At 41.0% G+C, this 17279-nt stretch overlaps 3 protein-coding genes across 3 annotated transcripts in view; 1 reads left to right on the forward strand and 2 right to left on the reverse strand.

The window, feature by feature from the left end:
• LOC136431196 (DNA repair protein RAD50.L-like) overlaps positions 1 to 13849 on the reverse strand; it is a 33071-nt gene extending 19222 nt beyond the window's left edge. Inside the window, exons 1-5 of the mRNA XM_066422497.1 lie at positions 13758 to 13849; positions 13165 to 13311; positions 12332 to 12551; positions 10968 to 11085; positions 10539 to 10638 (exon numbers count right to left, since the gene is read on the reverse strand). Coding sequence (XP_066278594.1) covers positions 10539 to 10638; positions 10968 to 11085; positions 12332 to 12551; positions 13165 to 13311; positions 13758 to 13826 — 654 coding nt within the window. The 5' untranslated portion in view covers positions 13827 to 13849. The remainder of the gene's footprint in view (positions 1 to 10538; positions 10639 to 10967; positions 11086 to 12331; positions 12552 to 13164; positions 13312 to 13757) is intronic.
• LOC136431197 (uncharacterized) lies at positions 326 to 8417 on the forward strand. The gene is made up of 10 exons (XM_066422498.1): positions 326 to 468; positions 1235 to 1360; positions 1602 to 1878; positions 3426 to 3557; positions 3692 to 3778; positions 4068 to 4785; positions 5164 to 5310; positions 5600 to 6317; positions 6540 to 6770; positions 6954 to 8417. The coding sequence occupies exons 3-10, from the start codon at positions 1840 to 1842 to the stop codon at positions 7252 to 7254; spliced, it is 2373 nt and encodes a 790-aa protein (XP_066278595.1). The 5' UTR covers positions 326 to 468; positions 1235 to 1360; positions 1602 to 1839; the 3' UTR covers positions 7255 to 8417.
• On the reverse strand, positions 7405 to 10276 carry LOC136431199 (uncharacterized). The gene is made up of 2 exons (XM_066422500.1): positions 9915 to 10276; positions 7405 to 9180 (listed from the first exon to the last, which is right to left on the reverse strand). The coding sequence occupies exons 1-2, from the start codon at positions 10185 to 10187 to the stop codon at positions 8482 to 8484; spliced, it is 972 nt and encodes a 323-aa protein (XP_066278597.1). The 5' UTR covers positions 10188 to 10276; the 3' UTR covers positions 7405 to 8481.
• Positions 13850 to 17279: the final 3430 nt, after the last annotated feature.

A 17279-nucleotide genomic window follows, 5' to 3' on the forward strand; every position in this document is an offset into this window, starting at 1 on the left:
CCAGGTCCTGTACCTGTACCTAAACAAAGTAAAATAGAACTGGAAACACATTCTTACACTCTAGATAGGAAAATCCTGTCTCAAAGATGATCCTTTTTACAATTCATCACTTGAATATAAGGAAAACTAGTCTTGTTTTGAGATTACAAATATGTAAATCCCTATGATAATACTTAGTAGTATACCAAGATGACAATTGACCCCTCAAAAACAAAGTAGGCCACAACTGCTGCAAGTAATCGTCCAGCTTGTTAGGTACAAGTCCGAACCTGCAACGTAATCTGCTGTACCTGTATACCGGTACCCACAGCAGTTCGAAGGCGTTTCCCAGCATGCAAATTTGACCTTTGACCCACCACACCCAAAGATTCTATGGAAGGCTTGCCTTCCACCAGCTTGGATATCGCCAACAACAACAACAAGGATATCGGATTTTGACAAATTTACGGCTTTGCGTCCATTTTGAAGGTAAGTTTTTATTATCATGTCTTCGTAGAGATGGTAAGGATTTCGTTGATGTATACTTAAGAAAAAAAAATAGTCATTTGGTACGTTATAGTTTGGTATTTTGTATGAGATCGTAATTACGTAAACATCAAGATCTCTACTCATTTGTGATGCACCCGGTCGAAATCCTTGCCTCAATCCTCCAAAATCGACGAGACCTTAGGTTTTCAGTATGTTCAACATTAACTATGATGTGTTAGCTTGCGTTGGGTGCCAGAAATAATCTAAGGGCTACATGTTTTGCCGAGAAATTCGGCGATTTTTTGGAAGGGGGAGGGGGGTGGTGTCCGAGTTATGTAAACAACGTCACAGTTTACTGGCATTGTGGACGTCTCCCTATCTGTAGCTTCAGGAATAACTTTCTCTAACGCATTTTTCACATTCTAAGGTGTGTTTCTGGCTTTTGTGATTGCCAACATAGCCGTAGACGACACAGTGGTGCCTAATTCACGTGCATTTATCCATAATTTTCGGGACCGGCCGTATGGAAAACTACACTGCCACAGAAAATTATACGTCCCCGGTTGAATCGTCCGTGTAACTATCAGCTCTCCATAGACAGAGGCCCACATTCCAAACATGTTCATAGGATAGACAGTCCTTTGTATACAATGACTTCATGGTGGAAGAGGGTAGAGCGTGAATCAGAGACATGTATGGTATGTATATTGAACAGAGTGTATGTTGTTGTATATCCATGACTTATATTTATTGAATTGTTCTTCAGATGGACAACACCCCAGTTCGAAAACGTCGACGGGTGTGTTGTCCCCGGACTCCGTCAGCTGCAGGGACAGCAAGAAAGGCCTTGGCTTTCCTTTCCCCAGGAAAAAGTCCATCTCAAAGTCAAATAGTGAGTCCCTCACTTTTTTTTTACAATTGAAGGTAACATTAACTAACAATGTATCATGAGTATATCAACCTTATAACCTTATTATCAATCATTATGCTTTTGTCTCAGGGTGTCTTGTTAACATTTTACTAATCCCACTGGTTTTACATTCCTCCTGTAGGATGACAGTGGTAGGATGATTTTGTGTTTCATCCAGGAGCTTGAGTTTATGCAATTAACTTATTTTTTTTTAACTTAACAGGCTGCCCGTCGCCTGGTAAGGAAATCAATTGAAGTCCTTTCACCAAAGGCGTCCAGGAGTGGCATCGTGTGGTCCCCCAAGGAAAAGGTGATCAAACAAAGATGTGGGTCTTGGTCTAAGAAAGAGACCAGGGCTCTGATTGAGTTCGTCTCCATGCCGACAGAGGTCTGGGAGCCAGACTCCAGCAACGACTGGCCGCAGATCGGAAACATGACCTTTTGGCAGGAAGCTGCAGAGTATGTTGCAAAAGAAGCTGGTACAAGCTTCACCAGATCAGGTTAGTTTTCGGAAGTACATTGTTGGGATGTAGCCTTAAAACTGCATACCAGTAGCTTGTATTTTCTTTACATAAGATACCCGGTACATTTTTTCTTTTTTCAATCTCTTTTGACCAGTAATAATTGCTGTGGGTAGGATTGTCTGCATCATATTACACTCTGTGTTTTTCTTCCAGCAAAATTTAAATAAATGGGCAAATACTTTATTTTTCTGAATGGAGTTTAAACTGTTAAAATTTATTTTTCTGTAACAGCTGCCCAACTTAGAAGTTTTCAACACATACTTGTGCTTGTAATGACATTTTTGCAATGTTTTCATTTTCAGCCACGTCCATGCGCTCAAGGGTAGTGAATAGGCTTCGTTCTGAATATCCAAAAGATAAGGGGGGGAGATCTGCAGCCGAGAAGGCATTCGGCATCACTCTCGACTCTTACCTATCTAGCACATATGTAACAAGCCCTCCCCGAACTAATGCTCCAGTTAACATGCCATCTCCCATACCCATCATTCCTTCCACCCCTGACCTACAGAACAGTGTTGACAGGTTGTGTCCCTCTAACAACACAACCTCCAGTACTGTTGATAACACACTGCCATCTTCAACTCAACCAGTTCCACAGGCTACTCTGACTCCTGAAGCACTGCCACCATTAACTCAACCAGTTCCACAGGCTACTCTGACTCCTGAAGCACAGATAGCTAATGCACTGCATACAGTACAGTCTCTTTCACTGGATAACCAGAAGTCATTTCTCTCACAGCTCTTCAACTCATGGTCACCTGCATTTGCTAATGAGCTCACTGATCACCTCTTTCACACACTAGCCTTGTCTAAATCTATCTCGACCTACCCCACTGACTTTGCCTCTCTTTCCACCGATGCCATGCTCAGGCTGCAGACAATTGGCAAACCAAATTTAATCTATAAGTTTTCACAGTGTGTTGGGCAAAACAGACCTGGCACTGATGAGCCCTTAATGCCCATGAACCGGATGCCCTTTGGACTGGTGCAATACCAGATTGAATTCTTCTCATGCACAAATGTACAGCAGGTATTTAAACTGAAATTTTGTCAATCTCCACGTAAGCAGACCCAGTTGGGCTGCATCCATGCCCCGTTGGACGTGAGGGACGTCTGTCTTTCACCTTAATCCCACAACTGCATTTTATGTCCACAGGTTATACTGACAACACACCATACATGTTAAGCAGACCCCGTTGGGCTGCATCCATGTCCCATTGGACATGAGGGATGTCTGCCTGTTCCCATCTAGTTGAATGCTGTTTGAAATCTACCATCTCTTATCGGACATAAGAGACTGGTTTAACAGTATCTTAACTGTGGTTTCAAAATATTTATACACAATACCCTCTTCAGCAGATGTAGCATATGCAGCAAAATGAGCCTTTTAATGCAGAAGTCACACAATTATATTCCCTATCTTTTGGCATCTGATTACATGTTCATTCCTGCTGAAGTTGGTTCTGTGTACTGGGTGCTGTGATGGACGCAGTCATAATAGATGTTACTCTCGACTTTTGTAGATAACTATGCCGGAAGACTTCCGACGATGGCAGGACATCCTGGAAGTAGAGCTTGGAGGGCGGTTCAACAGACTGTTTCGGGGTCCCGCCTGGAGTGGTCTGCCGGTAGGCAAGTGTAAAGATCCCATGGAGGTATGTGATCTTCTTTTTACATTATTAGAATATGTGACAAAGCTATAAATCAACTTTGCTTTAAATAAACGTGACTGGCAGTAATATAGGTTATTAAAATGTTTTTTTTTTTTTTTCAACATTTCTTTATTCAGGCACGGATGAATGTGGCATGCATTAGCAGCCAAGCAGTGAATAAGGATATTGTCAAGTCTGGGTCCACCGCCACATCAGATATCCAAGTGAGTTTTTTAAGAACTTGATTGGAGAGTAACTATTCTAGCAGAGACTCCTGACAGATATGGAGACCTCAGAGTAAATGTTAACACCATATTTCTTTCTGAATGTGAGATGTAATCATTATTTGCATCATTTTACTGCTACATGTTTTTGGTTTACATTGTTTAACTTCTGTACATTTCCAATTTCATCCAGTCCTCATTGGTGTAAGGCACATTTCACATTGACAAAGACATGTGAATTTACATATGAAAATGCTAAGGAAATATTATCTGTTTCTTAATCATATAGGAATCAGCCATCAAGGATCTTAAATCTGCTAATCCAAAAGGCCGATTTTGGATTAAGGTTGACGGCACGGATATCAAGCCTGCCCTTCAAGAGTCAAAGAAGGGGGAATGGAATGGCGACCCTGACCTTCAAGATTCTAAACTGGAACAGCTGAGAGAGGAGTATGACAAGAGGGTGAAACTGTGCAACGACCTAGAAAAGGAGAGAGGAAGAGACGGTCTTCAGGAAAGAATTCAAGAACTGGTCACACACTTTGAAGAAGACACCCAGTTCCTCCAAAAGTCCCTCCAAACAACCGTGAACATATACCAAAAGAAGATAGCCTCCACAACAACAAGCGAAGAGAAACTCAAAGAACTCAGCTGGGAAATTGTCGAGTTAAGCCAGCTGATCGAACAGTCCCAACAATTTGCACAGTCGTATGATGAAATCCTATCGCTTATCAACCCGGAAAGCCCCCTCATGGACACAGCCATATCAAGGCATAAAGTTAACAAAGATGACCTCAGGAAGTACACCTCGTGCCTTTTCAAAAAAAAAAGGCAGCCTGCAGCCAGCCATGTATTGGTTATAATGGTGTCTGACGAGGAGAGGAACCATAAGCCATATGCCCTCCCCATCCAGTATGTCCCGTATGCCAGCCTGAAGGACCAGTGGGTCAGGGACCTCACAAGGACTGTGAAAGAAGTCATGACAAGGCTTGGATTGTCTGTTGTAGGTGGGTTGCAGTATTAATTAACCTCTCTTATCGTCTGCTGTCAGTTCAGAACCCATCCCATTATGAAGTATTTCTTTTTAGCCAGCAGTGCAGCAGTCTCATGATTCCACATAAAACTGGTAACAAATCAAGCCATGCTTAGATATATGCATTGGTCTCTGTGTTGGAGTTTTATTGTTTTAAAATCAATCTATTTTGGCAAGGAAGCAATGAATAGCAACGCTTTTCAGTATTAACTTAAGTGTAAAACATTATTCAAACAGTACATGGGAACAAAGAAACTGCTATCACTTACTCGCTTGCTTGCTTTCTCACTGACTGACTGACTCACTCATGCACCTGAGATGAAAATAATCATGTTACTCTATCTATTATCAGGAACAGTCACTGATGGCGAATTCAGCTCTCTGAGGACCCAAGGAGAGAGCAGGCCTCTACACATCTGGCAGCTGATACATGATGCTAGGGACAGTGTGTCGAGGATGAAAAAAGGGACTCTCAAGAAGATGCTGGTTCAGATTGGTGGTAAGTTATTGCACCTAACCATTAAGCTCAACCATTTTACTACATTCTTCATGAGCTGCTTTTACACACTGAGTATAGTAGGCTTTGCATTGTCACATGCCCTGATCCCTGTCTACTGGTATTGTGAGCATGTTTTCCATGTCAGACATCATGCTTTTATCAAAGTTGCTTTCCATGTGCACTCTTTATTTTTTAAAGTGTATAGCATGTGTGTATGCTGTCTGAAATCATGGCAAGCCCCAAGGTTAGAAATATTTTTTTTTAAACTTCACCTTTTCCTTTTTTTCAGTGGATGGTGATGGGAACCCAGTCACTGAGCTACAGGACTGTATTCCAGCAGGCGTCATTGGGAAACTCCATGACCTACAGGAACAGGACGGTCTGTCGTTTGAAGACGCCCTGCATCACATCCGCAAAGATCTGGTGTACGAGGGATACACGTATCATTCCTGGAAGCCACATGTGCCAGAGAATGAGGTAGACATGTTGCGATCAGTGGTGGCAACGTATCGATTCCGGGCACGTATCGGTGAGCTGAAAGAGGGAGGTGTGGACTTCTCAAGCCACCTGTACGTGCCCGAGATCGATCCAACCACAGGCAACACTCACCACGAAAGGGAGGATCATAACCATATCCTAAAGCGCATTGCTAAGCACACGAGAGATGGGGGGCACGCTGACATCAACGTGCGTCGGTTTGACGAGGCATATAAGTCCAATGAAACCGACCTCACGTTCCATGCTCTCGTGGGCACCCGAAAGCAATCTGTTGGGGATGCTGAGCGTCTGTTATCCCATGCCGTTGCAAATTTGTTCAGATCACGGGGGTACGAGGCTGAGGCGGATTATGTGAAGACCGTTGCTGACTGGCACGAGGCCTCAGATGGACGCGGCCTGAGCCAGGCACAGCGCAGAGCTGCCAACCAACACATGAGGGACTACATCCTGGACCAGTGGATGCCATGGCACAGACAGGATGGGGACCTGTCACGGATCGATGTGAACAGGTATTGTGTCATCTTCTAAAATGTGCTTAGTCGCTAATTCTGATGAAAGTCACAAGTGTTCTGGTGATCATTTTCTTTTCATTGTAATCAAATTGTGAATAAGATTTGTAAGTTGTAAAATATTTCCATTGTCACTTTCTTAATTTCCAAAAGTAGTACACTAAATATAGCAGGTACTATAACTAGTACTGACATATACATTGCACCCCAACTATTTTTCAGGCGGGTTGAAGGCCTGTGTGGCTTCAGCAGAGAGACAGTTATTGGCATAACAACTAACATCGAAAGCCAAGAAGCGCGGCGGCGACTCAATGACATCATCGGGTTTGAAGAGCATCCCCGAGCTGCGACGACAGATGATGTCGAGTGCTTCTTCGCATTGTTGCACCACAAGACCGGAGGGCAACCCTGCACGCTAAAGGAATTCAAGTGCTGGTGGAGGAAGCTTGTCATGTGAGTGTTTTGTTAAGAAGATATGACAATGTTAAATAAAACCTTTCCACCCGCATTACATAATTTAGCAACTGATAGTACTATTACACTAATATTTTGCATGAAACAGCTACTGCACTTCAATGCCTGTCAGCAGTGATAAACTGGTGTTTGGGGGCTGACAGTATTTATTTGTCCCTTCAGGCAATTCAGGGAGAGAATGGACAACAACCTACCATTCTACTACTGGACCCTCAATGAGAGATACACGGAGGAAGCCTATCCGTCGTTTGATGTCCCCCCAGAAAATGATGAGGTCCCAAGGCTACACCGGCTCAGGTTTAGGTCGAGAGAGGACAGCTCTATCATTGTGGCTGGCAGGACTTTCTTGCCAGTAAAGAACAGGCCCACACTGAGGCAAAGTTTCCACAAATTTGCTGTGGGCCTGCCACCAGTGAATGAGGACATGCAACAGCACATCCAACGTGTACTTAACAATCCTTAGTTTAGACCTGTCCTTTATATAGCTTTCCTACACAAACTCTCCTTCTATGAAGGAAGGAAGGAACTGTTCTAGGTTTATATACACTTAAACCTAAGGTATGAAGAAGTATTTTGCTGCAAGTAAACTCAAACCAAATGTCATGCTCATGAATGATTTCAAAATGTTTATTCTTTTACACAATCAAGTGTACTTATGTAAGGAAAAGTTGTTACCATACATCTATCCCAACAATAGCTTTGAGGGTCAATTGCACTCGATGGGGCTGTGATTATGCTTAAACTAAGTCTTAGACATATTGTGTTCCACTGGCACATACTTTTCTTTGTTGCTCCTTATTGTGATTGGTTGTTCTAAGATTATACCACAGTATATGAAGTGGTTGCATCATAGTCTATATACTGTACACTATGGAAAACTAAATTATATGTCGCAACTCTAACACTATTTATACACTGCATAGACAACTCAAGAAAGGTTGTTGTCACAACTGTAACGCTGTATATACAACTAAAAAAAGTGGTACATGTACATAAGGCCTAGTAAAGGTTGTTGTCGCAACTGTAACGCTGTATATACAACTCAAGAAAGTGGTACATGTACATAAGGCCTAGTAAAGGTTGTTGTCGCAACTGTAACGCTGTATATACAACTAAAAAAAGTGGTACATGTACATAAGGCCTAGTAAAGGTTGTTGTCGCAACTGTAACGCTGTATATACAACTCAATAAAGTGGTACATGTACATAGGCCGAGTAAAGGTTGTTGTCGCAACTGTAACGCTGTATATACAACTAAAAAAAGTGGTACATGTACATAGGCCTAGTAAAGGTTGTTGTCGCAACTGTAACGCTGTATATACAACTCAAGAAAGTGGTACATGTACAAAGGCCGAGTAAAGGTTGTTGTCGCAACTGTAACGCTGTATATACAACTAAAAAAAGTGGTACATGTACATAAGGCCTAGTAAAGGTTGTTGTCGCAACTGTAACGCTGTATATACAACTAAAAAAAGTGGTACATGTACATAGGCCGAGTAAAGGTTGTTGTTGCAACTGTAATGTTGTATAAACCCTGCATAGAAAACATGTCAAAAACTGGTACTGAGAAGCTTATGTAACATATATATATATGTATACAGACAAAATACAGGCTCTATACACTGGACTCATAGTTGCTCTGTTTTTTTAGTTACAATATATTAACTTATGTATAATGTTTAAATGAATCCTTAAATGTAAGACAGGTTACTATTGTATTTATTGTGGCGATCATCAGCTGGCCATTTGCCTTTCTTCACAATGACAATTGATACCCCAAAACCGTGACGTCCATTTGGATTGAATTCGTACTTCGGAATAGAGGCCAATTTAACTGAGACAATCTCTGTCTTCCGTAGGGCACTTGTGACTTTGGGCACTTTTTCAATAGGAATGTAACCTATGACTTTCCAAATGCCGTCTACCTGTGCGTCAATTTTGATCGCATTACTGTCTACTGGGTTTTCCATTTCAAACTCTAATCTAACAGGTACAGTTATCCTTCGTTCTAACATTTGTTTTTGGATCTCTGTCAGAACAACCTGGTAACGGGGTTCCATGTTAGAACCTTTCAGCTTGATAATATGAGCATTACAAATCACGTCTTCATCTTCATCCGAACTATCCTCTTGGCTGTCTGCAGTGGGTTTCTGTGGGAAGACAGATGAGGTTGAGGGCTGCTGAGGGTCTACAGATGAGGTGGAGGCTTGTGCATTAAAAGCAGGACAACAGTATGGACAGTCTCCAGCATCCAGCACCGGCATGTTTTCAGGGGCAGGGGTGGCAGACAGGCTACGACTTGCCCCACTCAATGGGACATTTGTGATGTCTTCCCATTCCCATATGCATACTGCAGTAGCATGCATGTCGTCAGTTCCCTCTTGACGAATCTGTCAAAAGATGAGATCAGAATCATTAAACTGGAAGTAAGAACATCACAAGTCTGTTTTGACTCGGGGTGCAGACCCACAGCTCTGGGGATGACTTTCTTTATGAAAAATACATCAACAGGCAATAAAGATAGACAAAAGTACACCTTGGTGTCGCCCCATAACAAAGGGCTCAGATTATAACATAATCATTCATACCCCTCGAGTTTCTTCTAAATTAAAAACAAAAATGCAGCGGAATTTGGGCAATAAACAATGTAGTTTAAATTGTGTACTTTAGCTGCAATTGCCATATGTAGCCTGCCCATATTTGCATAGCTAAGAAAATGACTAAATCAAAACAATAATTCTGGGCACACCATGTAGTCTAGCAGACTACCGTAAATACTTTACAAAAGATAACATGCTGATACCCTTATCCACAACATCGGTGTCCAGTGATAGGTGCTTTTCTGTAGAACGATCCTAAGTTACAAAAGCTACTTTGTTCGTGACCTTGTGATCACATCTATCAACGGAATAGACATTAAACTATGGTATTATCATCATCAGCATTTTTAGCAGTGATTACAGGCAGCCTAACCCAAAAATTCAAAAGTCGATGGACGCGATAAATCATTTTGCCCCCCTCCCCCTCCAAGCGGCGATAGAGCACTGTGGATATTTTCGTGGGCAGCTGCCCATGTGCACTGGAATTTGCACGAAGCAGTTGTACAAACACGATGGAAACTCACCTCCATTTCACAACTGCTGGTAACACGAATCAGCTTGGGTGCGGGGAAGGTTTTGAACCCTGTCCCCCACTGTCTGTCGGCTACAAAAGCCTGCCTCCGCACCCCCATCGATGTAACAAGGGAGACGTGGGACGGACGAAGGTTAACATTAACGATCTTGAAGGCGTCCCAGTTCAGTTTGAATGTTTCTTCGAAAATACAGTGCACATAAACAAGGTCACAAGCCTCAAAGACCGAAGCGACACAGGTCCGATCCACCTCTAGTGCCGCCATGATTCGAACTGAATGAGAACTTCCGGTCCAACGTATATATGTTCTGGGGACCGGAAACCGCGATGCATTGTGGGAAGCGCCTGGGGACTGCTGTGACCGGTACCGGTACCTGAACATTTGTAAATACACAGCTCTATTCTAAATCTAACTGGGGATTGAGTTTATTATTGAGTTTATTGAGATACCCTTTAGCCCCTCTAGGGGGCTAATCTTCCAGGGCTCATAAACACTACATGTACATAAACACTACATGTAAAAATGGGATCCTAATAAACAAATAGAAAAAGCTATGCACAAAGACAACTTCTAGTGAATGACAACTAAACTGTGCTAGACCACATTCTAACCAACCTTGTTCTGCTTGAGGTACTTAATCTCAGTCTGGTGTTCCTTGATGGTGTGACCTTGGTCAAGTTTAAACTTCCTGATCGCCTCCAGAGCCTTGATGTACCTGCCATGGATAGTACAAACAAATCTATCAGATATCACAATCATTTGAACTACACACATTCTAACCTTCCACAACAGGCCTCCAAACACTGTTCCCCAGTCAACTGCAAGTTTTCAGAAATTTTACATCCTGATGATACTATTTACGAGCGAGCCTCACTTTTTATGCTGCAAAATTGCAAGTTGTTTATATTTCTACCTGCAATCTTCATGTTTTCCTGCAAATTGCAGATGACTATTCTAAACCAAGCACATTGATCGTTCATAAATGTATAGCTCAAAAACAAATTGTACTTGCCCACAGCAGTGGCAACAATGAACTGTCCCAACCTTGTTGCTGAAAATATCTCATCAAACTTGGTCTTGAGTGTTTTCCCTTCCGACAGCGGCCAGTTGGAGTCTTCTTGGTGACAGAAGATCACATTGGTCAGGACTGCTTTTGACACACCTGTGCGACAGCAGGGATATGAAATCCATATGTTACACCGAAGGGCAGTTATACCGGCTATACAGATACAGATTCAGATACAGAATGTGTGACACATTACTTATCAGGCTGGAAATACTGGGTGCGTAGGGGTGGATACAGGTTCGCTGGACCTGATTCGGACCTTTATAACATCCAAGAACCGAGTCCATAAAACCTGAAAGCCAAAAACCTGTACAAATAAATTTTTCTATTTTGTTTGATAAAACGTGTTTTGAGTCTCCCCTCTGACAAAAAAGGCATTTGAAATAAGTGCAACATTCAAATATCAAACACAGACAAATATCTCACCAAGAAACTTTTTTAGTCGTGCGTGTCAGTATTAATTCTCTATGCTTAGTATTGGTCTAATAAAACAAAACATCAACTGGACAGGATCAGTCCAGGTTCAGGTCCGGACCTGAACATAAATCTATGGACCTAAACTTGGACTTGGACCTTATTAAGCCAAACCGGTATCCACCCCTATGTTACACCGAAGGGCAGTTATACCGGCTATACAGATACAGATTCAGATACAGAATGTGTGACACATTACTTATCATGCTGCAAATACTGCATATGTACTTTTGTGCGCCCGAAATTGGAGACGTTGGGAATTTGAATGCTGGCTGATATTGCTCACTTCACGTGCACGCTACTGGAAAGGGGTGCGGTGCTTAGGACGGGACGTTAAGCTGTGGTCTACTGTTCATTGTGTCTGCAAGAGGGACTTGAAGGCTCTAGATATTGATACGGAGCACTGGGAGGACCTTGCAAGTGACCGTTCCAGGTGGAGAGGCACACTGTCCAGACAGCTCAAATCAGGAGAAGCCAGACTGATGCACAGCGCAGAAAAAAAGCGGATCCGCAGAAAAGAGCTTTTCAACAGAACTGAGTCAGCTTACAGATGTGATTTTTGTGGCAGAGACTGCCATTCTCGTATAGGGCTATTTAGCCATAGTCGATGCTGTAGGGCTGTTGTGAATTAGGATTTTACCATGGTCAATACTGACCAACAGAGGCCATATATAAAAACTGTTCATTGTGCTTGTTGATAAAGTAAGGAGGATTTCCCCGGTACAATGAACCTGTAGAAACTACATACATTGTAATGTCTGTCTTTTTTGTCACGACCAGTGGAAGACTAGCTCTTCAGTGAGCTAAACTGGTTCAAGATGCCTTCTAGTTTTAATTCCCCACAGGTATGGGAAGATCTTAGACTTACCCAGTAGTGAGATCATCTCTCTCTCGATCTCGGCACACCTGGAGCTGAGCGACACCCTCTGGCCGTGCTTGTCCCTGGTGATGACCCCCTCCATGGTCTTGAAGTCCACCTTCTTGACCTTCTGCGTGGCCATCATGGACTTCTGCGCACTGACCAGCTGACCGTTCACGTCCCTGAACTGTAGACGGATCTGACCCTTCACCTCTGTCTCATGGGCAATCTGTAAGAACAACAACAACAACAACACAATGTCACATCTACCATTTAAAAATAAAAAGCTACGATTTTGTTACTAAAACCTCCATACAACAACACACATTTACACACACAAAAATAGAATTTTGTTGCTTAATTTAAAACCTCCACACAACAACACACATTTACAAGAAACTACAAAACTACAATATTTAATTTCTTCTGTCATTATCAGGTATATTCTACACCTTGTAAAAAGCTCATGTATTTCATTCTTTTTCTAAATTTATATTGTTCAAACAAACTTTGTCAGAATAAACATTGTAAAGTTTCAGGTACACGTACACATATGATTCCTGCATGCTGCATATACATCTTTCCTAACTCTCTCCAGTTAGGAATATCAGAGTTCACTTTACACAACTGAAAGTAAAATACATATAACATTGTACACTGTATTCCTCAGTGCAATAATGACAATACAGTACCTACTTCTCACCACTAGGCAGCGCTGAAGTAAAAAGAATGCGGTACAAAATGTGACTGAGTTTGTATTCCCCTCGTCACCATTCATAACTGCATTTCAGAACTTCACAGGAATTTTGTAAAAATAAGCTACTCATACATGTAGCTCTTACCTTAGGGTCATGTACAAAAGACCCACCCCTGGCACACCCAGGAGGGAAGTCTCCTGTCGTCATGTACTTCAGACATTCGATGATAGTGGTCTTCCCTGCACCATTGTGTCCTTGGATGATTGTCAGGGGGTTAAAGAATTTTATCACCTTCATTAAAATAAAGGAGAAATGACAACTGTCAGTTTCTTGATAATAAAGTAACATATAATATTTAACAACAAATGATCATAAGAAAAATTAACACAACAAATGATGTAAAATATCAAACTTAATATTGACATAAAGTCTAAAATACTTGTTTGTACAATATTGTAAATGATGTTCAATATGTGAGATACTTTTATTGCTGAAGGTGAACAATGAGTGAAAACGTTTATACAGAACATATTCAACACTACGACAGTATGTCATTTTATCACATGCCAGGCAGGGCTCAAACTTTTTATGATTGCAAAAAGAATAGAAACAACTTGGAGACTGACAAGTCAAAAGAACATAGGCTTGGTACCATGAATCATAAATTGTAGAAAGGAGAGATTTAGTATTTCTATCCTTCCTTTGGATGTCATATATCATATATTATAACATTATACCTGTTTATCCTTGTCATCTGGGCCGAAGCTGCGAATGCCCTGGATACTCATCTTCACCAGGGATGACATGGCGATGGTTTACTGGGGTACCTGACAAGATGATTAGAGAAATTATATACTATTGTAGAGTATCAACTGAGAAATGATTATCATATTATACATCATATCACATATCATTATTATGATATGTCACATTACATCATATGTCATGTCATATTATTGTAAATATATCATATCATAAATCACATGTCATGCATGGTGCAGAATGAAACACGATTGAAATGATAATCATATCATGTCATATCACATACAAAATGCAGAAGGTTCATCATCATTTTCTGTGACTTAATTTGTACATATCAGTCAACGGTCTATTGTCTCAGCTGCGAAATCAGATCATGATACACAATGTAACATAAACTTAAGCTTTTCAATGTGACACAAAATGTACGTGGCGTAAACTTGAACTGAATTTACAACAATAAATGACGTGAAGTTTCGTTTTCAATACCATCAGGTCATAGGTCAAATTAAGACACACTTTATAATAGTCATTTGAATAAACTTGAACGTGACCTCTCTCGGCTAGCATAAGTCGCGAAATCTGAGTGTCAAACACGTGAAAAACGTCATAAGGAAAAGGAGAGTTCAACGCTATGCATCATGCCATGGGCATGTCACGTCTTGTTATTTTTTTTCGAAAGGACCATGGCGCTGCAGCATGCTACGAAGTCACGAACGCCAAATTTACCTTATAATCACTGATAACCGATAACATGTCATTATTACCTTAGTTCCTGGATAACTCAGTAATATTGTGGGCGATCGGCAACCTCCAGATTGCTTGTAAAAGCCAGAAATCGCTATTTTCCCGCGAAAATCATAGAAAAATCTTAATTTTATTTCCCGCGGCCGCCATGATGAACCTCGTTTTGAAAACGCCAGGATCTCTGTTCCAGGTCAGTGTACAACGTTATACCATGGATTTTGATATCAGTGCAACAAAATCACACAAAAAGTTATCAAACAATAATGGTAATGATCTAGAAAAATATATGTCAGTATTTATATCGATTTGATATTGTTAAGATCAATAAAAGTTGGAAAGTTTGGTAGGTCACGTGACTGAACTTCGGACCGATGAGAAGCCGTGATGAGTCCATCTCAAAGCAGATGTTGGGTTGAAGACCATAACTTTTCAAAATACTTTTATCATCGTATTTTCAAATATCCTATCATCTCTGGCGATTATCCATTCTAATATTTGCAGATCACCGGCGTTTTGATTATTAGAAAAGCCTGATTATCAGAGAAAAGTGCTATCAGAAAACGTCATGACAATCCACCCTAACATCTGCTTGGAGCTCAGTGTTGACTACCCTGGGTACGAGAGTGTAAGTGTTAGAACACGCCTGATATCCGGGCGTTCAGACGATTTTAGGTCAACAAACCAGATTTTTCCTCAAAATTCTCGCGTTTTCCTCCTCAATTCTTCAAATATGGGAACAGAACCATGATTCAACCAGCCAGGAAGACTTCTCTATCGCTGATCAAGTAAAGGTGAGCAAAGATTCGTGTTTAAATGGCAGGTGACCCGGACATGTTACGACTTGAAATTTTCGCCGCGGCTTGTGGACGCTTCCGTCGGTCGCTAGCGCGCTGTTCAGCCGAGAGGAACAATCGGCATGTCCGACCGTGTCTAACGCGTTTTACGGTCCATTACAGGCGTACTGAAAGATACAGGGGAATGTACAGAAACCAAGCTATTCTTGGTCGTCAACAGGTGCTTGTTGTTAAGCGAATCTTGGTATTTTTGGTTCCTTGTACTTAAAAATTCTCGAGGCCTCTTCACTGCGTGGGCTTGGCTGACGTTTTGTGAGAAGTTCTTGACTCAAGGACCGTTGAACCAAGGAGGTTGAATCAGGAGATTTATATAACAACAGTCTTTCAGCTGTTTTCTTTGAAATGAGAGACCAAGGCGTCTTCAATGTACCAGCTAGCGTTTATTTTTAGAGCAGGTGCGTTTAGGTTGGGGGAAAATGTTACCGGAAATATGTTTTATATGGCTCTAAAATGGGAACATTGTAACATGTAAATTCAGAGACTGGTTTCTTTACATTACGTAGCATAATTTTCACGAAGACTTGAAATCTTTGGCTTCTTTCATGTAACTACATGGCTAAACTTCCAAAAAACTTTCCCCATCTATATCTTTCCCCTTCTAGAATCCCTTTGATACCTTAGTTTTTTTATCAGAAGGTGTTTATTGTCACCATGGTAACGGTGACCTCCAGGGCCACAGGTGATGTTTAACACACGTACAGGTGGATGGATGATAGACACCTGTCAAACACCAGTTGCACCTGATAGGGGTGGAGAATGTTTTGCTGTGTCAGGTTCAAGTGTCAATGCTCTCAGGAAAGGTGCCAACATTTTTATGGTAGATCTTGTTCCCATAGATTTTATCTTTAGAAAGGCATTTGTGTCAGCCTGGCACAGTCGCTAACTGTTAAGTTTACAGTTTGCAAGCTGTCAAAATCTGAAGAGCTTTCGGATTTTTCCTTCTTTAGTCTCTTTATCTCGTTGGAATTCCTTCTATGTGGTCTAATTCTGAGATACTAAACTGAAGTACTGTATGTATGTGTCTGCTGTGTCCAGTTTCACCAAGAGGTTGCACCGTAGACCGAGTTCGTGGAAAGAAAAGAGCATCGCCTTCTTCAGTGGTTAATGAGACTTTCACCAAGAATGACAATATTAAAATTTATTTCAGACAATCATGCAAAGAGAGCATTAGTTAACGCCTCTAAAGCCGTGGACAGAGGATACATACTTCTTAATTATCATGTCTGATGTGGAATGTTAATATTTTTTTACCCTACCCCTTTTCTAAATCTAATTTACTCTACTTGTTTTCTATCTTATTCAAGTGGACAAACATTTCCCTATGGGATTGTTTGTTGTCCATGGCCCAAATTCACTGACATGTTTGACCCATATTGTCCTGACAGATAATTTTGACAAATGAGGATTTTTAACCTCATTTATACATGTCACCAGGTCATTTACAAGCTTTCGTATTTAATTCCCTAGAATGAGGGCAAAGAAAAATGAAGGTCCATTTTAAGAAAATCAAATCTTCTAGATTATGATAAAGCTTCTTAAGAATCAGATTATAATACTTTCAAAGATAAATGTATATTATACATTGTGTGTATTTTTGTGTTCAGACCTCTCCCTTCAGTCACTTTTTCTTGTCTATCACTTGTATCAGGTAGAATGTCAGAAAAAGATAAAGAAGGCAGCTTAAACTTCAGAAAGTTAAAGCTATATTTGTTACTAGGTAGAACATCTTTAGTCAGCCATCTGAAGTGTTGTATCCCTCCATTGCAAAATGTAGAATAGATTATTCTGATACCATTGAGTGGCTAGGATTTTTGACATCTCTAGTTATATTTAATATTTTAGTAGAAAAAAGACAGATCTACATTTAGGTACATGTCAGCTAAGAAAATGCCACATACA

This window comes from Branchiostoma lanceolatum, chromosome 3 (assembly GCF_035083965.1).
Source record: "Branchiostoma lanceolatum isolate klBraLanc5 chromosome 3, klBraLanc5.hap2, whole genome shotgun sequence".
Taxonomy (NCBI): Eukaryota; Metazoa; Chordata; class Leptocardii; order Amphioxiformes; family Branchiostomatidae; genus Branchiostoma; species Branchiostoma lanceolatum.